Genomic DNA, 26,262 nt, shown 5'->3' on the forward strand with positions numbered 1-26,262 from the left:
CCTTCCTGTGACATCCTACAGGTACTGGTCATATTTTCAACAATTCAACGCAGTCAGCTTTGTTATTGGGCAGCATATACATATTGTTAATTTAAAAAATCCACTTAACATCAACCTCCTTTTGCGGGAGTTATTGATTTGTTCTTGTTTTATGTTCGTATTTTGTCTTATCACTTTGTTGTCAACTGCCCTGTGATCTTTGGATGAAGGGTGGTATACAAATTGTTATTAATAATAATAATAGTGCCAGCATATGAAAGTAAACTTAAAGGTGTCAGACAAATTATTAAGAAGTTATTCTTTATCCTTTTGGTGTGCCACCTTGTACTCCTCAGAGCAGAGGGGAAAGAGGCAACAACAAACAAGCTTCCAGACACCCAAGTCCAGTTTAGGATCAGCCCGGGTCTGGGAAGACACTTCAATAAGTGGCTGTTGCTTGGTGTCAGTGGGAGCAGACTGGCAACCTGCTCCCTGGCCCCCTACCGAGCCTGAAAGAGGTACAGAGAGATACTGATGTTATTGTTCGCCTCAGGCTGAGAAACACACTGTGTCCAGCTCCTCAACATCCTTCTCCACCTTCGCAGGGGGAGCCTCTGCTCTGCACCCCGACTTTTGGGCACCCCCCCAAATCATAAACCTCATTCTCATGCTTCCTACCCACTCATACTCTCCACCCACAACATAACAATTAAGAGGTAGATTCCTACCACCACCCATCTGAAACCTTTGTGGTGCTTGGTCTCCAATTTCTGTTACCACATTCAAACAGCTGGTGCCACAACAAAGCAAAGCCATATCATGCCTACAATTTCCCCTGAAATGCCTGGGTGAAAATGATTCATTTTCAGTTGTTGACTAAAGGGAGGGAGGGAGGGAGACAGTGATATTTCCCCAAAGAGAGTTCCAGAATTGAGGTGCTGCTTGCTGGGTTTCAGTGGGGTTAGCATTCTAGCGGTTAAGTATTAGAGACAGGCAAACTAGCTTTTATTGCTTTTTGTCTTGTACTCTGATTTCCAAATGTATTCTCACACATTAGTTTCCTTTCTTATTTTAACTGGTAATGGGTTCATATTTGTATGCTGCTATTTTTATAATTATTAATTACTCGACCTCTATGAACCTTGTGTGTTTTCTTGGGGTTAAACTTTAGCTCTGAATCCTGCTTGGTCAAACTGCGGGCTTGTTGCTCAAGAGGCAGTGTTCTGGTTGTTTATTTCTTGCTTTCCTATCTAGCTCTTGCACACTGTTCAGTGTACAGCCCAGGATTCTCCTGGCTCAGGTTGAGTGGACTAACAGGAGTGGTGACAGCATCTGCTGTGCAGGGCTGGTTTTACCCTAGTCATTTGGCACCTTCTACACCAAAGGGTAGCTAGTGCTCAGGTCTTGAGTGCCGAGAGTCTTTTACAGCTCCTATGTATGTCCATTTTGCCTGTTTGTAGTTGTCAAGTGAGCTAGGGCTAACAGATAAGTATAGTGGTGCTTGAAGGCCCATACCGTGGATCCACACTTCACTGAAGTGTAAATGGAAGTGTCCTGTCCTCTGTGCTGAACGCTTCTGAGTAGGAGTTTTTGGCCCAGGAGACATTAAAAAAAAGTTGGTTAACCCTCGAGTGGCTGATGCAGTAGTGGGCATGGCCAAAGTAGGTATGACCAACAGACATTCACACAAACATTCAACACACATACAACACCAACACACATTCAGATAAGTAGTTAGGCAGGCAGATGTACACACATACACATGTTCATACAGTTTCCCCAAAACACATTCACTCTTTTGTCGACTTCTCATCACTACATTGGGCTGGGAGACGTTCCATTCCTCCTAGGCCAGCATGGCTATGGGGAGGAAGAACAGTCCTTCCTCTTCAGTTATCGGAACCTCCCCCTGCCCCCAGCCCATCACTGCAATGGGGAAGAAAGCTTTCCAATTACCTTGCAAAGTTGTCTCTTGTTCCTCTAAGGTGGCATTAGTGCTTAGCAATCAGGAAGGACTATTCCCTTAGAGTTAACACCTAGGAACAGCGCTGCCCAAGAGGGAGAAGAAATGCCTTTGTAGGATTAGTGGAGGTCAAGAGGAAAATAAACAGCACCCTTTGGCAGAGGACTGGCTGATCAGTCACAGGAAGCAGCTTTGTCGACCTGATGGAGCCCACAGGGTTGCCACCCCTACTCCAGAGCAACGGGATTCCTGTCTTTCTGGCACCCAAATGCAATCAGGGCTAAAACCCTGCCACACATTGTCCACACTGAGAGACTGTTCACTGTTGTGATCATCTGGTCTAGTACCTGCTCTGATATCAAGCATTTTCGACCCTTTGTCTAAAACCATCCTTGGCAGCTCCCTTCCATCTCCCGCAATTTATTTTGCAGTAGGTGTCGTTGCATTTTGTTTCCTTAAAAGTAAAACTGCTTCCAGTTGTTTACATTTAGTGGGTTTTAAAAGAGCAATCTTGTTACCAGACATTCAACCTAAGCCCTTCTTGCAGCTACCAGTTAGGTGCCTTATCAATCTGTGTGCCCAGGTTCCCGGGCAAATATGGATTTAGGGCACTTCTGTAGCACTGGATGCCAAGCCCAGGGGTTGCCACAGGGTGTCACAACTACTGTATGATGTAGTGCCCATGCAGAACGGAAGGCAAGAGGTAGAGGAGTGCCAAATTTTGGCCTTGCACCACTGAAATTTGAAAGACCAAAGTCCACCCCTGTCCTGGGTGGAATGAACTTCTGCCATGTGCTTTTTTGTAAGAGTCTTCTAAGCATTCTTTAAAATTTAGTATCCTCATTGTCCAAGCTATGAGTACTTTCTAGGGAAATTTCTAGTTTGAAAGAGGCTTCCAATATTAGTGTTGACCACCTACTGATTTTATGGACTACAGAGATGTAGCTTGTTGAACTCACAGTAACAGTGGGTTGAAGGCCTGGGAGTTGGAGTTCATCAGTCCCCCCCCCCCCAAATCATGTAAAGTTCAGGTATGATACTCTCATTATAAAAGTGTTTAAAAGGTGAAAATATGTATAAAAATGCTTAAGGAAGCATTTATTAAATCTACATTTTACATAGGCAGGAATCCTCTGGCCCTCCATATGTTGCTGGACTGCAACATCCACAGTCTCAGATCTCTAGCTGCACCGGCTGCTGGGGATGATGAAACTGGAATCCAACAACATCTGGAGGACCACAAGTTCCCCATTTTCTGTTGTTTTTTTTAAAAAAAAGAAATTGAAGAAAATAAAGTATCTGGATCTTCCATATCCCACACCAGCAGTAATTAGAAAGGCAAACAGATTTCCACTGCAATTACTAGAGGGTGTAGCAAACAATGGATTGTGTCTCTTTTTTGTATGATATATGTTTTAAAGTAACAGATGCTAAATGTATGAATGAATGGATGGATGTACATGCACTTTTAAACTCTCCTACATGGTTCATATTTGTTTTGTATTCAAGGAAGCAGCTCTAAATTTCCAGGTCTTCACTGTTCCAAAAAGTTGTTATTTATCACTCCGAACATTCACAAACACCAGTGTTAAACATCTTTTATAAATCTGCTTATAGAGCCAGAGAGTCAAATATTGCAATGTGTTTCTAGAGTCACTCTGTTAGCTGTATTGAGACTGGGGTACCTTATTTCACTTTTTTAACACTCACACTTTTGTCCTCTTGTATCATTTATCAATTATAATGTATCAATCATACCACAGAAAGTGAACCCCAGGCTAGTTCATTTGAAATATGAGAGGTGCAGTATACCTGAATATATGCACAACTGAACAATCTCTAATAGAAAGCAAACTTGAAGGCCTCCTTTTCGTTCCTAGGGAAATAATGGAAACAATTCTGAAGTTTTCCCCTGCAGATGAAGGCATCTGAAATTCCCTCCAGTTTCACATGGCAGTGCCGGATATTTTGAAATGCAAAAAGAGGGGAGAAGGGTGGACCTCAATATATATTTAATATAATAGGTTTATACTATTTGGTAGTCTATGATATTTATTTGGGTGGACGTGTGTATATCATAGCACCAGAAAGTTTAACAGTAGACTGTACTCTACTCCAGTGGCACCTTCTCAATCTATGTTTCCATTTTTCTTATTTGTTGCTTTGCCAAACTGTTTATTAACGGACACAAAGGGAAAAAAGAGACTGAGAGGTTGGCCTATTTGTAATTCTTATTCTGTCCTCTGTTTCGTCTTCTTCCTATCAACATAGCAGTGTATGATGTACTGAGAACTACTCCAATCTGACTCGCGGATTCTGGGTAAAATCATTCACCTTGATCAAGCCGTCTGGCCCAATGCTGTGTAGGGAACATAAAAAAAAGAGGTTTGCTCAACCAGCAGTACTTGATCTTTATGAAACATTCTAAAATTTATCTCACAAACATAATTGTAGCAACATCTTCTGTCTTTCCAGATGCCATTCTTCCTTCTACCTCAGTGAAGCACAGATTTTAAAAGAACTATACTGAGTGCAGGCTAAGTAGTCCAAATTTGTCTGTGAGTCGAGGAATGCCACAAGGTGGCAGCCACCATATATAGTTTGAAATACAGGATGCTTTGACGCAAAACACTTTCCCCAAGATAGAGCCAAAGGGGATAGGAAAGTTGGGATTTAAAACGTATGCCTAAATAAACAATTCTTGCTATCAGTGGCCGTGACAGTAGCGTTAACTATAATAAATCAGGGATTATGATCAAAAGATTTCTAAAGAGATCCCGCAACCTCAGTGGGCATGGAAAAATATATTAAATTCTTAAGTATCAGAATCAACAGGTATAGTGGTTAGAGTGGTGGACTGGGGCATGGTGGACCAGGATTCAAATCCCCACTCAAGTCATGAAGCTCACTGGGTGACCTTGGGTCAGTCATTGCCTCACAGAGTTGTGAGGATAAAATGGGGAGGGGGAGAAACATGTATACCAGCTTGAATTCCTTGATGGGGCTTCCAACTGGACACAGTCCCAAGTTTTTAGAGACATGGTATAGCAAACTGAATTTTTTCCCAGTCCTGATTATTCTGTTTAATGTGAGGATGTCCTGTCCTGTGAACAAACTGGCCCTAGGACTTAGCAATATCTGTCCCTATAGCTGTAAAAACTACTGCACTTCAATACCATACAGGAGGGTAAAACCTATGATGCAAATAGCCACACGCCTTGACATTTACGTTAGCTGTATGTATTATATATACTGGGGTTACTTACATCTCCTGCTCAATATAATTCAGCATTCGACTAACATGAGATGCTGAAATCTCCCCATCTACTTCAGCGATGTAAGTGTAGAGAAACTGGAAAGTGCTGAAGGGGATACGGGCGGGTCCACTGTCATTCTCATTGGATAAAACCTCACATATTATCTTCAGAGTTTTTGCAATAGTCTATTAAAAAGATAAGAAGAATTAGTATCTAAGTTTGCCATTCATAATAAAGCAACTAGTTATTATTCATTTCTAGAAATACTAAAAAAGAAATAGCTCAGTGTCTGGCTATAAAGCCATAAAGCAGGGATAGCTATTGTGGTGTCCTCCAGATATGGTGACCCAACTCCCTTCAGCCCTGCCCAGTTGGGGAATAGTCAGGGATGGTGAGAGTTGCTGGCCAAAATGTCTGGGGGGGGGGGCACATTGGCTACCCCTGCCATAAACAGAAGAGTGAGCAACTGTTTATTTATTTGACTCAACTAAACAGTCACAGCTTCTTTGCCAGAATTCCTGAGAATTATAGTTAGGTGGTAAGTATAGTTCTGGATAAAACCGCTATGCTGTGGTGGTTTATGGTGTAGTGATTAGAATAAGGGAATGCCAGGTTCAAATCTCCACACAATTATGAAGCTCTGAGGTGAGTTTGGGCCATCATGATTTCCCGGCCTAGTCTTACCTCACAGGGTTATTGTGAGGAGGATAATAAGGGTGTGGAGGGCCTTGTACAAATTATGTGAAGCTTAAATTTTTAAGGTAGGTGTTTCTTGATAAACATCTCTATTATGATGGAAAGCCACACCAAAAATGCAGTTTAGTTTTAATGTGCTAAGATGTATCCAAGAACAGTAGCCACAGGGCAGAGTTACTGTGATACTAATGATTTCAGTGAGATTAAACACACTTTAATATCTGTTAGAACTGCGGCCAATTACTAAATACATTGGGCTTTATATACTCTCTTAAAAATTATATATATTGGCACTTTATAGTAACAATAATACATGAATGTACAACATTGTACATAAGGAGATATTCTCTAGGAAAGTTGATGTTTGAGTTGCTCTGTTTTGGTAAATGACTGTTTCCTGATGAACAAAAAAAAATAATCTATTAGCTCTGTCTGCTTTTTATCTTTTGCTCACCTGAAGTCAAAATCTTCTCTGAAATCAGAATTATCTCCACAGCTGCTAACTGTAATGTTATAAATATAAGATTATGACTTCAGGTGAGGAAGAAGACTGCAGGAACAGACAAATTCACAAACACAAAAAGCCAGATTCATAAATGGTACCCCTAAAACAGGCTAAAGGGTAGGAGAGAGAAACAGAAAATACAATGGATTGTGATAAAGTTTTGGATGTAAGTTTACAACAGTTCATTCCGAGAGATACATTAATCAGCCTATATTAATACAATCAGTGGTCATATGAAGAGTAATGTTAACCCACATTGTTAAGTGTCTTTATAGCATTAGATGCACTTCTGCAGATAATAGCTGCCATCAGGACAGCTGCAACAGTGGGATTCTTAGGGCTTCTACCATGTTGTGAGAATGTGGCAACCCATGATTAGCTGGATGTTATACCAATCCAGCTTTATTCCTTGTAAATTTGCAACCTCCTTTTGTTACATGTAAAAGCAATAATTTCTGTGGAATATGTTTATGTTCATGAATGAGGGAGAGGCCTAAATATCCATACAATATTCTCTTACATTGGTCCAATTTAATAATTCAAATTGCAAAAGTAAAGATTGGGTTGTTGTTTTTTAAATCGAGGCTATTAAGGGAGATTAGTATTACTTGTGATTCATCCAAAAAAGAGCCCACCAGACAAATATGGTGTAACAAAATCCAGTATTGAAACTCATCTGGGATCTTGTGCAGTTGCCATGGAAAAGAGGGGGAGAAAGGGTGGAGACTGTAGCTGTTAGCTGGTGAACTTTCTTAAGGTTGAAGGGCTTTTACAAAGCTTATATGATGTGCGGTTTTTCATGGTAGGAAGAGTACGGAAAGTAGGTACAGTGTAGGGAATAGGACAACTCGGCCACTAATGGCGACCCTCCCAACAGCACCAGATTTACTGCAATGTGAAAATGTCCTCTGCCCTTTTGATTCTTCACACACAGCAGAATACAGTGGTAGAATCCAAGCTTGGGGGGATTGTAGAGTGGATTGTAGCAATTCGAATTAATGTTTAGAATTGACATTCACAGTAAGAAGAAAATTAGGACTCTGAGGACTAAAATACTTTAGTAGCCTGCTCCTTGCTGTGCTACTTTTCAACTTGTATTTTTAAAAACTCGCAGCAGAATATTTTTTAAAAAGTGATTTCCTCTATACCTGAAATGGTACCCATCTACTACCACTTCTGAAATCTATAGCTTCCTTCCCAGCTCTTTCTGCTCTATGTGTAGAAGCAGACCTGGGTGAGGCCATATTAGGAACAAATGGGCAGCCAAGGTGTTCTTTCTCCATTAACCCAGGTAATACCTTCATACAACAGTCCAATAAGTTGTGGCTGTTGTTCTCGCTTTTCTTCTGTTCTGGGGCGGCAAAAATACAGGGAGGGAGGCTGCTGCAGTAAGGCCCATTAGGTGGCAGCTGGTTCTGCCTTTCACTGTTTCCTGAGTGAAACTACAAGCTCTTAATAATAATCTACATCAGTGTTTCCCAAACGTTTTTGGGCAACGGCACACCTGTTTACTGAAAAAAAATCTCGCGGCACACCACCATTAAAGCCCCGCCCCGTGACGTCAGCGCGCAGCGTCACGCCGGGAGGGACGCACAAAAGTGAAAGTTTTTTCCCTCCCCCTTGCTGGGGAACCTCCAAGCTTTGGGGGTGGGAGGAGGCAGCAGAGCGAGGGACTGAGGGACGGCGGCAACTGAGGCGGCGGCGGCTGAGGCAGAGCTGGGAAGGGGGTTTCCAGGGGACACGGCAGCTCCTCGAAAGGCTTCTCTCAGCTGCGCTCAATCCGCCTCGGAGAGGATTTCCCCTCCGGTCCCATGCGTTCGTTTGGGGCATCGCTCCGGCTGCTCCCTCTCCCGCCGCGCAGGAGCGATGCCTCTCTCTGGCTCTCCCTCCGCGCAGGCTGAGGGAGGGAGGGAGGGGCGCGTGTGACCCGTCTCTGCTGGGAGACCAAACCCAGCGAGGCAGAGTCGCGCGGAGGCGCCCAGGCAGCGCTGCCGGCTGCGAGGAGGAGCGCCAGGCAGCAGCAGGAGGCGCGGCCTCTCCTCGCCGCCGCCGCCCCGCCTCTCGCCGCCCGACTCGCCCGCCTCCCTCCAGGCATCTCGCGGCACACGAGGCAACGTCTCACGGCACACTCGTGTGCCGCGGAACACCGGTTGGGAAACACTGATCTACATGACATAGACCCACTAAAAGTAAATACTAATTATTTAAGGAATCTAAACATATTGGAAATTCAAAAGAAAAAGAACTTACAACTCCAAGAGAGCTGCAGGCCAGAGCTAAAAACTTCAGCCATTCAATTTCTTCAGTAAAGTGTCCAACGTTCATAATACTGTCAAATAGGTCTGTAGGAAGATTGAGCACCTTCCACATCTGGGCTAGCTCATCTACGTGGATTATCAGCCTCCCGCCCACCTGGAAAGAAATATTGGCAATATCTATCATAAGTGAATAAATGACTGCAGGTTTTTTGTTTTTATCTAGATCTCGTCACCTGCTTTAGTGCCAGGAATTCCTTCCTAATCGTACAAATTTCAGAGATGGTAAGCATTCTGTTTGCCTTGTAGAATCAGTAAAAATAAATAAAAATGTACGAGATCACGGAACTAAGATACAGCTAAGCAGATTGGGATGTTGGTTGAATCCTTGCTCTGTTCTTTGTAAGGAGTATATTGCTGCTTTAATATTTTTTTACTGTAAATGTCCAGGCAAAGTATGAGACTAACTGTTTTAGAAAATGTTGTGCTGAGTTTGTATTAACTGTGGTTCTGCTTTGTGCCATGATATCTTCTTGTACTCCTCCCAAAAAGTAAGTAGCATGTAATCATGTCTGCATCTTCTCAGTTCTGTGATGGGGCAGGGTATCCTTGCTTATTTGTATATGCCAGTTTATAAATATATTAATACATAACTGTCTGGTACCAAGACTGAGCCTTAATTATGAGGTGACATACACAAACCTAATGTAGGTCTTTTGAAAATGGACCAGGTGACATTCAAACTGCTGTTATACTGACTTGACATCTACTAGGCTGGAAAACGCTGAGGGTTAAGGTACTGGGGTGGTGCAGCTGCACCAAGAACTAATTCACCTTCTGCTTCTAGTCTAGTATATGGCTACACCAGGATTGTTTGATTCTAAACTTGCAAAAACAAGTACAGGACTGCTGCTTTTACTGCAGATTCCTACTGTGCAAGAAGGAGAAAATGGGCTTACCCAGTCCACTTTTTTTAGCAGGGGAAAACTATATCTTATATCTTAGGACCCCACTTCTGGATCATATGCTAATGCTTCCATATCTTAATGATTGATTGATTAGATTTATATTCCAGCCTTTCTCTCAAAAGCTGCAAGGAGTCTCACTCTCTGTGTTCATTCCAAATGTAGTAGATGGTGCTTGAACTCATAGTAGCAAATATTTAAGAAATAAGTTTGTGAGACTGCACTGATTGGCCATGTGCTTTGAGATCATTCCACCATTTTGCTGTTTTAATATTCAATATGCAGCTGTTGAAAAGTTAATGACATGGCACAGTTTTAAGAGGTGTCCACAGCAGGTCTACTGCCTTTCAGTGCGTTGTTTTAAACCCTTCACTGCGAGTTGTACAGCACTGTCCTGAACATGTTTACTCAAACTTAATCTCTACTTCTGAGTAAGCATATTTAGGATTACAGCCTTAGTATACAACCATAACCTTGGGAAGCAGTATTTCTGGAAAAGGTTTAATTATGATGTTGAGCTTTTGCATCTATAGCTCTCTGTTTCTTGTGCAGGCTGTGCAATCTGTACAAACAATGCTAGGTTTTCCTTATGTATTAAGTGTCCCAAAGAAGAGGATCAGGCAGATGAGGGTCATGTGGATCTTGAATGGGCCTGAATTCAATGTAGAAAAGCAGGCAGGGGCTTTGGAACAATATGTTGACACTGTCCACTTGGGAATAAATGATGCCACTAACACTGGGGATGTCTATTTTGGGGATATTATCACCCACCCAGTTAATGAAATTGGTATGCTGTGTCTGCTTTTGAGTGCCATTGTGGGCACAAGAAGAATATAGGACTGAATTCATACACACAGGGGAGAATGCCCTAGATATGCAGGAGTATATATTTTGTTCTCGAAGCTACCAACATGAGTTTGACCAAACTGCGGGAGGCAGTGGAAGACAAGAGTACCTGGCGTGCTCTGGTCCATGGGGTCACGAAGAGTTGGACATGGCTAACTAAACAACAATATATTTGAAAAAGACCTTTGTACCCCAGAACAAGAAAGAACACAGGGATACACATGTGTGCTATCCACATGCTGTCTATTCATGTTGAAGCAGAAAGCAGGACACTAGTGATAGCTCTCAGCTCTCTGGAGTTAGCTGAAGGGAAGCAAGCAGTTGTCTTTCAACTGGAGGCCTGAAATGTGTTTAAATGTGTACAAATCTCCCAGGTCACGTCCCCTTCTCTAGATCCTTTGAACTGTCAGTTGGCATTTGTCCTTTCAGGGTTTATCCATACTTCCCATTGCTTTGTACTTTCTGGGCTTTTCAGGTTCATATCTGAGTGGGTTTTGTCCCAGCGCTTTCCTCAGGAAAACCCCTGTTTTACCACTGAATCAGAACAAACAGCAATCTGCAGGAAACCTGCTTGCCATTTGTTCCAATTCAGTGGTAAAATATGGGTTTTTCTGGGGAAGGCACCAGGACCAAAAATAGTAAATAAGTAACCACTTGGACACAGACTTGGAAAGCCCAGACTTGTACCTAGGAAGCACAAAGCAAAGGTAAGCAGGGTGCTTCCTAGACTGGTAACTGGAGGTAAGATAGGTGTGTGCTTGAATGGAGAAGCAATATCTCTGCACACCATAGTTTTCAGAGGAGTGTACATTTGGTTATACAGTACATTTGAGTGAGCACCTGCATTTGGGATGCACATCTGCTTTTGGAGCCTGATTTCTCACGGGCACACAAGTACTAAAGTTTCTAGGGATTATTTGAGCTGCAGGTTGTCAATCACAGACACCTGTAGAATCTTCATGACTTCGAATCTGCCACTTGAATTAATAAACTGCTGTATATTTCTTAGCCACTCTAAAGGGTACTCCAGGGCTATAAAATATTCTGGGTAGTGCTAAAATGATCTTTCCATCATCACAAGCATTTCTGCTGGCCAAACAAAATAATCTCCCATCTCCTCCCCCACCCTGCACACTGTTCTAGGGATTCGAGGGGGGTGCAGGGGGAAGAGGGGGAGGAAGTCCCATTGTGCTAGTGGGACTCATTGTGGTGCACCCTGCTAGCTCAACAACCTAGGTGAAAATGGCCCATAGTTTATTAGGACTGAAATCAAATTCCAGTGAATAGGAGCCAGCATCAAATGTGCAGGTGTCAGTACTGTGCTGATGTGAAGATGCTAACATCCTAAAATTCAAGGAGTTGTTTCTGGAGTAAGGAACTTATCTTGTGTAAATATATTGTGGGAGAAAATGGAGAAACAGTAGTAGCACAGAAGCACTGTGCATCACTAACTGGATCATAAATCCTGTGGTGGTGTATACCCGCTGTCTTCCTAAATAATACATCCTCTTCCACCTGTTCTCTGCTCAAAATGAAAGGCTTAAAAACACAAAAATGGGATCCATTTAACCCATATTGGTACAATAACTGAGCAGTTATGGTTGGTTAGTTTTTTTGTGAAGAAATTCAAAGCTTGCCATGCTGCTGGTGGTATGAAAATTTTGCATGAAAAGCTACAGATATTGATTCAGAGTACATATGAAAAGATGTCCATGTTCTAATCATAAAGCCCAGTTGTGCATTTTTTCAGCTAATTTGTAAAAATAATACTTGGGCTACAGGGGCGGCATCTCGCCCTCAGGATTGTGGATGCCCATCGCTGTAATGTCGGCTTCTCCAAAAATGAGCACGACATTGCACGTTGTGTGTGTGACATCACATGCACCATGTGCAAGCATGTATATGTGATGTTGCACGTCCATGTTGCAGCATCGGCTGCTCCTCTTCCTCCTTTTCTGCGGGGAGGGGCATGGACTCAGAAGCAGAGAGACTGCCTCCATTTCCAAGCCCCCACACTGGAAAAGGGTGCCTCGCTTGCTGACTGTGCAGGGTGGAGCTGAACTGCTTCTCTCTCTGAGGCAGCACCACAGAGGCTAGCTGGCTGCCTCTCTCCAGCTTTTCTCATTGACTTTGTGGGTGCTTGGCCCCCACAAATATATTATTGTGGGTGCCCAAGCACCCATGGTCCCCTGGAGTTGGCTTCTATGCCAGGCTATAACTGGGTATTGATGAACTAAACATTGGAGTAATTGATTGCATTGCATTGCATTGTGCTTACAGTTACAGAAAGAAGCTGGTCATGCTGCTGAAGAGAACTTTATCATGCTGATTCTCCCTTTTCTTCTGTGTAACAAGGGGATGAGAACATTTGAGAGGATGGTATAGATAAGGGGACCCTTTTCAATTCCCTTTTAGGCAATCTTCTGAGGGCAACATGCTAGCAGTGGGCAGGACCAAAGCAAAAGTGGGTGGAGCGGTCTGTGGAGAAACCTGAGGGCCAGATAGAAATCCCCAAGTCCTAGTATAGATGGCTTGCTTCTTATGTGGTTGCATGCAGAGCGTAACAAGCAAGTTACTACTTTGTAAGTTGTCATCTTTATTCATTGTTTGAGTTCTCACAGGGTGGTGAACTATAACTGATGACTTACTATAAACATGACCATCTGGGTTGCTTTGCTTCTCCCTGGCACGCAAGGGAAATAAACCACAATTCCTGGCTTAGCATTATGTCCAAACCAGGGTTGTGGTATGTAGTGCTCCAAACAAACCACAATCCGTATGCTAAGTACAAACTTTGGTTGCAGACTGTGGTTTGCTTGGAGCAAAACAAACCATGATCTCTGGTTTGCATGTAATGTTAAGCCATGGTTTATTTCTCCCCAGGGAGGAGCAAAGCAGCTCAGATTGGCACATTCAGAGTAATACATGAATTGTTGTTTACCATGAGGTGCAAATGAAGTCAGTGTTTAAAATTAGAGCGTGCACAAAGTATTGCTTACCTATGTGTATCAGGAAGGTTGTGGAACTAGGCTTGAATGTAATAAAAGTAAAGGAATTATGAAGAGCAATAATCCTTTAAATAGTCTTCCTACTTTGGCAGAAGTCTTGTAACCTTGACATCTTGTAATAGTTATATTCTGTCTGTATGCATCTTACAATGTGAACAAAAAGTAGCAGATATAAGACTGAAGGCAATTACTGGAACCGTGTCCAAAACCAATATGAAATAGTAGAGTACAAACACTCAAGCCTCTTATGTACTTGCCCCAAAATGGAAAGGAGATGTTTCTTACTCTCTGGTGTAAGACCTTCAAGAGCTCTGGTGTAAGCTCTGCACAGTTTGATAAAGGGACTCTATCTGGTCGTTCTCTTACAGGAGGATTCTCTCCACGGGCCATAGCATTAAAATAGCTAGACAGAAAGAAAACAGCAGGTGTTTGCATTTTAGCAAAATATGTTAACAAAAAGTGTGACTAGAATTTGGCTATTTGTTTTCAAGTTTATAAATGACATATTAAAGCTCAACAGTGAAAACTCATAAAGTACGCATATGAAAAGGACATAGCTTGAAGGCACATGACACAGCATCCTTATTGAAATTTAGCAGCTCAGTTCTGGTTAGTGATGGATAGGGGACAGCCTGGAAATTATGTAAGCTGCCTTTCTGCAACGAGGAAAGATGGGATATTGTAATACAGTGGTACCTTGTTTCTCAAACTTAATCCGTTCTGGGAGTCTGTTTGACTCTCAAAACCATTTGAAAACCAAGGCGCAGGTACCGATTGGCTGCAGGAGACTACCAAGTTACCACTGTATAAGGGTGGGAAGCCTGACCTTCTGAATATTGTTGGTCCGGAAGTCTCATTATCTCTGACCATTGACTATGGTGGCTGGGACTGGCTGGAGTTCGACAACATCTGGAGGGTCAAAGGTTCCCCCCACTTGTCATGGTGGTAGCTGATAATAGGAGGGGGAATCACATGAGAGCAACAGGCCTGATTGTAGCATCTTTGCAGTAAAAGGGCATTTCCTCTCCCTCACTGCCTTCTGCCTTAGCTTGTATGACCACTGAGGCTGGTGATGTGCCACTGGCTGTGCTTCTCCATCAAACTCTACCACTGCTGGCCAGGAGTTAGGATTGAAGCCTGAGCTATTATTTATGCTTAATTTGAAATGTGGTTGTCTGTTCACCGAGGCGGGTAGTGCTTATGTATGCTGGGTAGTAGAGTTTTCATTATTTGGCTATGACAGTGATAGCAGTTTTTGTTCACATACTACAGTTTTGCAATACTCCCACCCACATTGATCTTGGTGTTTTTGGTTTTTGTTTTGCAAAAACCGCTTGAAAATGTTGCACATGAGAAAATGAAAGTCATGTGTGACTGTTGGTCTATATTCCTTTAGGTTTCAGGGGATGTATTTTCTCTGGATTTGTTATTTACTATAGCCTAGGGTGTCTTGGGGGATATTTTGCTCCCTGAACTTATTCCACCCAGGGTTCCCTGTGGCAAGCATAGGGCAGTTCTTCATAAAATGGTGCTGGTCATTCTTTAATGAAAGCTGCATTAATTCCTGATACCAAATAATTGCTACCCATCTTTGCCTGAAAAAAAGTGTGTTCTCCAAAAGTATTGGGGAAATGCCATAAACATAGAATTCCACAAGTAAACCTATAAACTATTAAGTATAGTATCAGTTTTTTAGAGTAAAATATTAAACTTACTCAGAAGACCATTGGATCAGATCTGGAGGCTGTGTCCGAATGGCAGCTTTTGTAAACTGCTTCAACAAATCTGGAAGCTCCGGAGGGATGCATACTTGTTTGTCTGTTTGTGGCATAATTCCTGTGCCTGTTAGAAAAAATATCAACCTTCTCTGTTAAGTGTCAGAAAACACAATGCAATTACCCATTGAAGCAACCCTTCGGTCAAAGTTCTTTTTTATCCTATAAACTTGTGTGGTGCTATAAAAATGTTGAAAAACAGAAGGCAGGCAGTACCATGCAAGAAAAGCACATAACCTTTTACTGAAAACTATTACATTTGAGTTCTTACTCATTTCACTAAATCACTTTGTATTTTATAACGTTGTGTAATAGTAGCTATATAATTGTGGATTTTACATTTCTATTGTTGGGGAATCCTCCCCCTGCTGAATTTGTCTGGTAATGAACTTCTACGTGCCTATTATGAAATCCCTGAACATTGTGCAGATTTCTAGAGTGCATTATCAGTGCATCTAAGATGCTGTCCACACCTGTTGGGCCCATCTATTATCATCACTCATGAAAAGAATGTACCCTTGACCATGTCCAATACACCATTGTAGTTGTGCTTTCTAGGTGAAGGCTGACAAGCTTTTGCACAATAAGAAAAAATAAGAAAATCTGTACAGCATGTACAAACTAAGACTTTCAGTGAATGTGAGGCGGTTGAGACCAGCAGGTGTAATTTGGATTCTCTTCCCTGCTAGCATTCACTGACCATCAGTACACACAGAGCTACTCATGAGCCCTTATGCACACCCCAATTTCTCCAGAATTGGAAAATTTAGGCATTTTTGAATACAGTAGATCCTATACAATGATAGTTTTCAACATGACAGGTCAGCCTCCTGCAGAAAGCATGGTCCGTTGCTAAGGACAATGAATGTTCCTCTATGAGTGCAGGACTAATGTGTCTCTTGTGAGAAAGCTTTATTCCTCTGGGAATGTCAAAAATATTTCTTTCTCACTTGGCAGTAATAGACTATGATGCATGTGTCCACAGCTGCAGTGCAACTGCTGTTGCAGTGGCTGCAATCCTATGGTTGCAACTGCATCTAATTGGGCACCCTCTGCCCACCCCTTTGCAATATGAAATATTCCCTTTGCTGGTGATAGGAATAATTTATTCAAGTTGTAGAAACTTTGGATAAATGCATATAATTAACACCCAGCCATACCCCCACCAAAATACAAAAAAATAAAAGGGAACTCAAGGAAGTGAAGAGGTCTTGATGAAGCAAGGCTTGGGGGATTTGTACAGAGCAAACGTCTTACAGAAGCAGTTTCACAGACCACTTAGCAAGCAACAAGCACTTGCCAATATATTTTTGTAACTCTGCCACCCCATTCCAGCTACCCTATCTCTAGTCTTTCCATCCACGCACTGTCACTATCTCATGTTGGTCTCCCGTACAAATTTGTCCCCAGTCTTTGGCATTGGGCTTGCATCTAACAGACCTTGCACAGATCCACACCATACATTTAAAACACATCCAGCACACATTTGAAGCACACGACTTGTGCCAAAGAATCCTGGGAACTGTAGTTTGTCAAGGGTGCTTCAGGCCAGGGAACTACAGCTCCCGGGACTGTTTGGGAGAAGTAACCGGGCTTTAAATGTGTGTTAGATGTGCTTTCATGGTGTGGTTCTGCCCCTTGTTGATGTCGGAGATTAGCAAAGTGGGATAAGAATTCTGTCCCCCAGGGTGGTTTTGTCCTGTATTACCGGAGGCTGAGACGACTCAGCCTCTTCGTGAAGATCGCCCAGCTGCTGTTTTGGGACAGTCACACCAGGCTTTATCGGGGGCTTCACGCTGCTTCCACCCAAGATGGGCCCTTGCATTAACTCAGGACTGCGCCCTTTGTTTTCCTGCAGCTCTAGGTATCCTAGCAACTGGTGCTCTACCTCACAAAGGCACTGATTCTGTCAGCTGCCTTTGCTGGCAGTAAACAGTGAGACACTTGAAAAGGTCATGGGGTTCTTAGTGGGGAGTTAAGAGAACTTCATCAGGGTGGGGTTGGGGAGCCTCAAACTTCATGGGTAGGACAGGTATTTTAGATAAATTTTAGGGCTTTCACTATCTCCTAGATCTCCATAAAATGAATTTTATGGGTTTCAAGGTTTGCTTGATTCTATGGGCATGGCTGCATGGATTTGTCCTGTTGTTTCTACCCTGTCATGTAAATCTGTTGTACACCATCTAGGTTTCTTTCCAATAACACCTGCCATTTTCACTCTTTTGTGGGGCAGAGGAAGTTTGAGTTAGTAAGGTGTGGCAGTGATAAAACAAAGATGACCAGGGGGAAAAATTCTAATCACAGTTGTGGGGAGCAAGAAGTGTTGCTTTTATGGGGGAAAGGGCTGCCTGATGAGGGCTGCAAAACGCTGCTGAGAATGCTTACTGCTGCCTGTCTTCTCTAACCCATTGGTACTGTGACCATTTGCACATAGACAAGAGAATGTCGCACCAAAGCAGAGAACAAAAGGCAACAGAGCTTTACATAGAATATTAGTGTGCTAAATATATATGTAGAGATGGAAATGTGGAAATAAGTACTATAATTTAAATAGAAATATAATGCATGTCACCATAGCGGGGAAGCCTATAGTCAGGTGGCTTGTGTGCTTGCTCTGTCTGATGTCCAGGTGCTAACTGTTGATGGACAAGTTCAAGGTTGCTGCTCTGCCTTCTTATGGTTTTCTAATCTTCAAACCAGACTTGGATTGGACATTCCTTCTAATAGAGGATGCCTTCAAATGGAGGGCTGTCCTCTGACAATGCTTTAAACAGAGGACTAACCTTGGGAAAGTAGGTCACATGGCTACCCTTAGTATTAGATGGTGTTTCATTGGCATAAACCACTTCCAAACCATTTTGGATTCCCAAAGAAACTTCTAGCATGTTAATATTTCTGTAGTTCCATCCTGTGTCTGTAGCCGAAAAGAACCAAATAAAGCAATATATGTTCAATATGATTGTTACCCACACATTAAGGAAGCTGTTGTGTTTTTAAACTGATCTTAATAATTATTTTTACATTGTGGGCCCAGTCGCAGTGCTGCCCACCCCTCGTTAGTGTCTATAAATGATTAATAACTCAGGCGGACAACAATCTGGATTAATATTGGCCACAACTTTATTGATTACAGAATGTATGTGGGATTTTGGCTCAGGCATTGGGTGTATCCATTCCAGCCTCCTGCTGGAGGACTGGAACTGCTGCAGGTGTGTGCCAGGATTGTGGCCTCTCCAAGATGTCAGTCTACTGAGTTGGCCATCCTAAGGCTGCTGCTGGAAGCCTTATAGGCCCATCTGCTGCATGCTTGGCCTCAGGACTGGGACATCCACCAAGACCCCTTTAACGAGGTACCCTGAAAACACCGCTGGATCATATTGGGTGATGCACCACTTCACCCCACACTTGAAGACTAGGATTCCACCCAATGCTTTAACTGCCAAAGTTAAGACAATTTGCTGCGAGGAAGGCAAAACCTCTAAACCGGCCAATTTGTCTACAGGGAAAATTCCTTCCTGGCCCCAAATATGGCAAACGTGTGCAACCATAGCAAGGTCAGGAGATACACGGGAAACAAAATAAGGTTAAACTGTGAATGAAGGAACAGAGCATTGTTAAAGCAGCAACCTGAAAGGCAGAAAACATTCTAGAACAAATGAAATTGACCTGAAAAATAAAGAAGATTAACGATAAGAAGGGGTGGGGGTGGGTTTGTTTGCTTCTCCGCTGACTGTGCTGAGGCCGGAGAGCGCTGCAGACTTTTATGCAGCCAATGCCCTCCCAGACTGCGAGGCACACCCACAAGGGAGGCCACTGATTAGCCCATTTAAGATGCTGCAGCAGGCGGGAACTTCCCAGATGTCTAGGCAGCTGGGGAGATTTCCCTAATGGCTGCCCGGACATGTGCGCTCTGCTCTGACGGACCAGGGATGGCGGCTGAGCGCGAGAGGCCGCAACAAATAATAATAATAAATAAACAGATAATAATAAATAAATAATAAATAGCAACAGGAGTTGTGTGTGTGCCTGGCAATAAATTGCATGCATAATGCCAACACAATGCTATAGTGTGGTTCTAGATTGGTTAACTCAGAAAATAAGCCCACCAAGCTCATTGAGGCTTGCTTCCAAGTTCCAAGTAAGGTTGTACAGGTCTATATTATCATCTGCATGTTATAGGCTGTATTATTAATCCTCCTATTGTGTGTACGTGGGTGGGATGGGGTTCACAGGTAATTTGTAGCCAAAGAAAGATTTGAACCAGGTCTCCTTGAACTCTGTATGCACAGTCAATGTGTACTCAGAACTCCGTGGGGTTATAATTTCAGCCTTAACCACTCAAGTGGCATTACTACACCCCCTACTAGAAGAGGTAAAGTGGGATCAGGGGGTGACAAGTGGGGTAAATTGAGGGACATATTCAGGAAATGCCAGCATGGTGATTTTTCTTCCTAGTTTTAAATTTATCACAAAGCTAATGTCAATATCATGTTTCCCTGGCTCTCCTTTCAAGAAGAAGTGATAGATGCTTCAAAGTAATAACCTTCAAGCAAATGGTTTTCTTTTAAAAAAGGATGAAGAGTGAATATGAAATAGCATGAATATAATAGCAAATAACATAAGACCTAAACCTAAAACTCTGTTTGACAAAAGAGCATGAACAAAAATGTCAACAGATTATATTGCATTGTTATACGGCGAGAAATGTTTGGTGAAGCATATAGAAATTGTGCATTATGCTAAACAGGTGAAGTAAACATCATTTACCTGCTGTTGAGATGACAACTGAAAGTTATCTCTTGATTCACTCTTTCACTGGCGAAATGTATGATAAACGAAAAGAAAAAGGACATTTCTTTTCATGTAGTCGAATCCACCCCAAAAATTACTGCAATGAAAGCTGCAAAAGCTTCTTAACTATTGTGCCTTTAACACCCCATACTAAATAGGAATGATTCTTTCATTGAAAATGATTTTTTAAAAAAATCTTCATTTCCCAGATACTTCTGGTTTAAGCTCTGACAGTGTATACTTCAGGAGCAGAGGGTTAAAGTGCATGAAATATAGTTGGTAAGATGGAAGTAATTTAAAATACCACCTTAGGGTTGTTAGCTACTTTTTTCCCTGAGATTTTTTACAGTATTCTAGTGGAGAGAAATTAATTATAGTCAGTCTTTTTCCTGCTTCTCCATGCCAGGGAAGCTTGTGCCTTTTGTTTTGTTTTTACCTTCTATGCAGCTGATTAAAGGCACAGGACCTGTATTAACAGACCAGGGTTATTAAAGAGGCAGGATATAAGAGGCAGGTAATAACTAATACCTGTTTTGTCATGTGTTTACATATAATCCATGCTGTAGCATACCAAAAGTAAGCACCTACAGATTAATATCTGAGTAGCTTTAAGAATGAACCAGAAAAACGGTATATTTTGTCTCTCCGACATAGCAGTGAGCTTAAAGTTCCTACTTGTTAGTAGCTACCGTACCTGGAATTTGGGGAGATGGGGCTTGGAAATTCTGGAGTTACTAAGTGGCTGGGAGCTACAAGTGATCTCCTATTCATGTAGTGAGAACCATCATATAGTGAGCTTTTCAGGAGCTACTGTATTGTTGTTAGTATCCTGTTTCTGCAAATTATTATTATTATTAATAATAATAATAATTATACCCCGCCCACCTGGTTGGGTTTCTCCAATCACTCTGGCCGGCTTACAGTACATATAAAACATATTAAAACATCAAATATTTTAAAACTCCTGATAAAGGGCTGCCTTCAGATGTCTTCTAAAAATCAGACAGTTGTTCATTTCCTTGACATCTGATGGGAGGGCGTTCCACAGGGAGGGCACCACTACCAAGAAGGCTCTCTGCTTGGTTCCCTGTAACCTCACTCCTAGCAGTGTGGGAACTGCCGGAGGACCGTCGGAGGAGAACCTTAGAGTCTGGGCTGAGCGATGGGGGTGGAGATGCTCCTCCAGGTATACTGGGCCGAGGCTGTTTAAGGCTTTTAAGGTCAGCACTAACACTTTGAATTGTGCTTGGAAACGTACCGGGAGTCAGTGAAGATCCTTTAGGACCAGTGTTATACGGTCCTGGCAGCTGCTCCCAGTCACCACTCTAGCTGCCACAATTAAGTCAGCCCTGGTTAAGCTACATGTCAAAGCAATGTAATTAAGCAGAGGGAAACAAGCAAGGGAGGTACATCTGTCTTTCTTGTTCACTGGACCAGCTGCCACTGCTCCTCTTTCTTATTATTGTAAGGTTGCTAATTTGTTTTTGTCAAATCATTCCCCCATGCCTTTAACAGCAATTTGATATGCAGGCATGGCTGGGCAATTATGCTTATTTTTCAGTTGTTTGAAAACTTTACCTGCTGATTTTTGTAGAACAAAGCAGGGCAATTTTTTCCTTAGTCAAATGTGGAAACTAGGTTGTTAAGAGTTATGCAGAAGTAATTACAACAAAGGTTAATATAAAAAAAACTTAATTTAGAATATATCCAAGAGCTCTGGACCATTTCTACCCCTCCCTAAAAATGGCCTCTACTAAGCCTGAAATAATATTTCTGGAAAAAGAAGATAGGAAAAGACTATATAGATGGAGGAACAAGGTAAGTTAAGTTCCACATTAGGACTCATAATGACCTTAAATACAAGGATAACATTAAAGGTAAAGGATAAAGGGACCCCTGACCATTAGGTCCAGTCGTGACCGACTCTGGGGTTGCGGCGCTCATATCACTTTATTGGCTGAGGGAGCCAGCGTACAGCTTCCGGGTCATGTGGCCAGCATGACTAAGCTGTTTCTGGCGAACCAGAGCTGGGCACGGAAACACTGTTTACCTTCCCACCGGAGCAGTACCTATTTATCTACTTGCACTTTCACGTGCTTTCGAACTGCTAGGTTGGCAGGAGCAGGGACCAGGCAACGGGAGCTCACCCCGTCGCGGGGATTCGAACCGCCGACCTTCTGATCGGCAAGTCCTAGGCTCTGCGGTTTAACCCACAACGCTACCCGCGTCCCTATGCCACCCACGTCCCTACATTACATTACAGACCTCAAATTCTTCTCTGGCCCATATTTGTATCTAAGCCAGAGAAGAATCTTACCCCTTGCCCCATCTATCCACACAGTCCCCATAGAATTTTAGTTTTGATTCAGATTCTGCTTGCCTCCCTGCCTCTTGTGCAGCAGTTTTTCCACAAGGCTCTGCATAGTTGTTTCCACTTCTGAACCACAGGCCTCTCAGTTCTTGGCCAATAGTGTCTGATGGCATCATAGTGTGATCTATGCTACTGAGCCGCCTACTCATCCAAATACCATGGGTACTGTAGTCCCCAGAAAGCAATAGTGGAGAACGCATTGTCAAGGCTTTGCTAAGACCTCCAGGGATGCCCTTTTCTTGTATGGCAAGCAATCTAATGTCCCGTCCCCCCCTTTGAGAATGTGAATGATCCCTGCTGTGGCGAGATCATGAGAGCGCTAGTGAGAATGTACTGTTTTGAATGTTCTCTGTACTTACGTACTGAAAGATAGGCGGAGGAGAGAAAATTGTTAGGCAAGCTGTTTTAAGGGCACAGAGTCCTTTAGACGCAATCATTCATCATTATTTCCTTTTCTGTGCTAAGCCATATCACAGAAGGTAGCACAATGTCTGTTCATCACATATTTATAGAAATGTGGAGTTGCACAAAGTACTGTGCTTCCACATCCACTTCTTGAAATGAAAGTAAGCAACCAAATTGATAATGGAGCTCTGTGTAATATAGAATTAATTTGTATGCAATGACAAATTCATGTTCACATGTTTAGCTAATATTATATAAAAGTACGTGAAATGGTTACATCACAGGTCATCTTAGTATAGCAGCTTTTTTCTATTTAATGCTTTAAATTCTTACTTCTGGAGCTAAAAATACTGCTGTGTCAGTATGTCTTGGAGAAAAATGATTTCAATGTAGTACCTGCTGGAAATGGACAGTAATTTTAAAGGTGACATTTTCTGGCTCCTGTGTTTTTCTTAGCTAGGGGTGGGGAGGCGGAAGGACACAATCTTCAGTGAAAGGAAGAACTGGGGAGCTTGTGAACAAAGAAGGGAAAAGATGAAAGCAAGACTGAAGGATGAGGAAGAAATGAGTGAGAGAGAAGGTGTGAAAGGGTCAGGTTGCTTACTAGGAATGGCAAAGAAAAAGATCAAAGGACTAGAAGCCAAGTACTGGGAGGAGGGTAAGTGAGGGGGCAATCATTTTCAGCAGCTGGAGTGAAGACTGGAAAAAGAGAAGTAATAGGTTGCACTGTTGGCAAGGCAGATTGAAAGGACCCCAATAAGTGTTTGACAAAATTGTGTGCACAAGGTTGGGGTTATGGATGGTGGGTAGAAAACAGTGAAATCAAGTAACAATGTGGAAGATAGCACTCTGTCATTCGGACTAGAAGGTTGGGGGAAATGGGAAAAAAGAAAGGTATTTAGCTGTTCTTGTTAGCTTTTGAGAGCCTACAGTCAAATGCCGGCCTTTCTTCCCAATTACATGGATTGAAGGCTTCTTAAAAAAAACCAGTGTAATACCAACAAGGCTCATCCAAATGTAGGTGCCATAATTACAAACTTTCAAGCCTAAGTTGATGTTGGAAGAACTGCAAATTCTTGTGCAATGAATTTATTAAAGTGTCCATAATGACTGTGGTGCAAACCCAACCACTCATCATGGCAAAATCTCTAATGCAGGATTCTTCAACATTATATGGAACATTTACCGTATATAACCAAATAAACACCAGGTAAATGCTTAATATTAGCATTATTTTTTTACTACAAGGTGACTTCTCCCACCACTTTTTGGGCAATTCTTGAACAAAACCATAGCATCTGATGCAAATACCACTCTTAAAGCAAGTAAAGCAAGCTTATGAACAGGTGTCCCCTTACATTTACCTGCTTTCAAAATACCAAAAAAAGGACGTAAGAGTATAATTAGACATTTGTGGTGTTGCAGTGCGTATCCATATACTCAGGAAATATTTGTTAAGGTGACAATCGTACTGGGGGTAGGGAGTTTCCTTATTAACACCCAGCCATTGTTTATATTTTATAAATGAACATGGCATTATTTTACCTCATCTTGCCAGTTTATAAATAATGGCTAAACAACTGTAGCTATTGCTGGAGAGTTAAAGCACCTGCTGTGGCTGTAGAGAACAATACAGGAGAGACATGTTTAATTGCATGTGGGGCAGATGAAGGCATCCGATTTTGCTGCTACAAGTTCACTGTGTCATTTCTTTCTGTGCTCCTCCCAGCGGTCATTCAAACTAGGCAAGTTACTCTATCTGCTTTTCCAGATGGTGGCATAAAGAACTAGAAGTAGTTATCCAAAACCCAATATGCCAAAAGCATATTTCTGTGGATGGGCTATAAGGAAAAAGATGGTCGCATCCACCACTTACTCCCACAAGAAAACTGAATACAAACCACTCCCGTTGTTCATGGAGGAGCAGAATGTATTGAACACGACTGACATGCTGAATTGCAGTTATATTTTCTTCTTCTTTTGCTCCATGCTTATTCTAACTTGTGTGTAAGCGTTTACCATCTATGCTGATTTCAAGGGAAATCCAGGGACTTAACAGTGAACCCCTAATTTCAGTGAAGAAATTGAGGTTTCTAGTACTAGATTCAACCCAAGCCAAGGGCATTAAAAGGACATACAAGGTTCTTTCCTCTATCTAATTTCAGTGATTGAATAAATCTGCAAAGCTCTAACAAGGACAAGGAGGATTTTCTGGGGGTGGAAAAAAAGGGGAGACTGCCAAACACAACAGCTTGTTGGATTAAGCTCCAGACTTAAATACACTTGCAAGTTTGTTTTTAGGGGATGGGCAACTTTTTCAACACCAGTAGCCATACAAGACATGTAACATGAGCAAGGCAGTCAGATATATCTTGCATGCAAAATTTATACAGTTTTGCATACTGATCATTTGTATAAGCACATCTAGTTTTGACCCTTCTCTTATGAAGACACAACTGCTATTATGGCTTTGTAAAGAAACACACAGAACTGAAGAAGCAGAACTGGGGGAAAACTCCATGCTTTGGCCCATTCTTTCTTAGAAGTAAGGACTTTTTAATTCTATCATGGCTTTGTATTCTCTCTTAGGATGTCCCCTAGCTTGCTTACCATTTCATCTCTCCCCACTACAAGTAGTTGACATCTGTTGCTCTTTCACCAGGACCAATTCTTGCATTTTCCTTGGGAAGATCAGGTGACAAAATGACATCACCTTCCCTGGATTGGCTGCAGTAGGAAGGAAAGCAAAGATGAACCACAAAAAATCCTGAACACATTTTAGAGTACTAAACAAGGCTCTATACATAAGGGCACAATTCTGCTGTGTTAGAACTTGTTTTTAGAAACACAGTAATTATCTATACAAGCAATTGGACTCAATGAAGCACACAGATATGCTAAAATGCCTAGTTTAGGTATGGATGTTGGCAGCTATCAATTGCCTACTTAGCAAAATTGCTCTGGCAAGCAACCAGTATCAGAATTTGAGAATTCAGTAAAATTTACAGCCCACATGATAGTACATTATTATTATCATTTTCCTTTGGTAATTTGTGAATGTGACTCTTTGACAACACCAAGGAAAACTGTTTTAAGATAGGTAGTGAACAATTTCTTCATTTATTTTTATGTATTAAAATTTATTTAAATCCCACCTCTCTTCCATCATGGAAATTTGCCTACATGTGTTTGTTGCCTTGGGCTCCTTTTGGGAGAAGGGTGGGATATAAATTTAATAAACTAAGAAACAAACTCAAGGTAGCATACATGGGAGTGTCAGGTAGCCTGCCATTTAGGCACTAACTAAACTCAAACTGACTTCAATTCAGCAGGTAGCTCCACTATGTGCTCTCAGGCCATGCCTTGGGACCTTCATATTAATGAATCTCTTGTGTGTTTATTTTTGCATATACTAAACTTCTTTGCATATTGTCCACCCTTGACTC

General features: G+C 42.1%; 1 protein-coding gene and 1 long non-coding RNA gene across 2 annotated transcripts; one reads left to right on the forward strand and one right to left on the reverse strand.

Moving 5' to 3' along the window:
* Positions 1-4,154: 4,154 nt before the first annotated feature.
* On the reverse strand, positions 4,155-17,114 carry ROPN1 (rhophilin associated tail protein 1). The gene is made up of 6 exons (XM_081925449.1): positions 16,958-17,114; positions 15,190-15,316; positions 13,760-13,877; positions 8,651-8,812; positions 5,209-5,384; positions 4,155-4,301 (listed from the first exon to the last, which is right to left on the reverse strand). The coding sequence occupies exons 2-6, from the start codon at positions 15,303-15,305 to the stop codon at positions 4,235-4,237; spliced, it is 639 nt and encodes a 212-aa protein (XP_081781575.1). The 5' UTR covers positions 15,306-15,316; positions 16,958-17,114; the 3' UTR covers positions 4,155-4,234.
* On the forward strand, positions 5,391-13,742 carry LOC309377879. Its single transcript, XR_014171757.1, has 3 exons — positions 5,391-5,737; positions 8,882-8,940; positions 12,747-13,742. It is a non-coding gene; the product is annotated as an uncharacterized lncRNA (long non-coding RNA).
* Positions 17,115-26,262: the final 9,148 nt, after the last annotated feature.

The sequence above is a fragment of the Podarcis melisellensis genome (assembly GCF_964234715.1).
Source record: "Podarcis melisellensis genome assembly, chromosome: 1".
In the NCBI taxonomy this organism is placed as follows: domain Eukaryota; kingdom Metazoa; phylum Chordata; class Lepidosauria; order Squamata; family Lacertidae; genus Podarcis; species Podarcis melisellensis.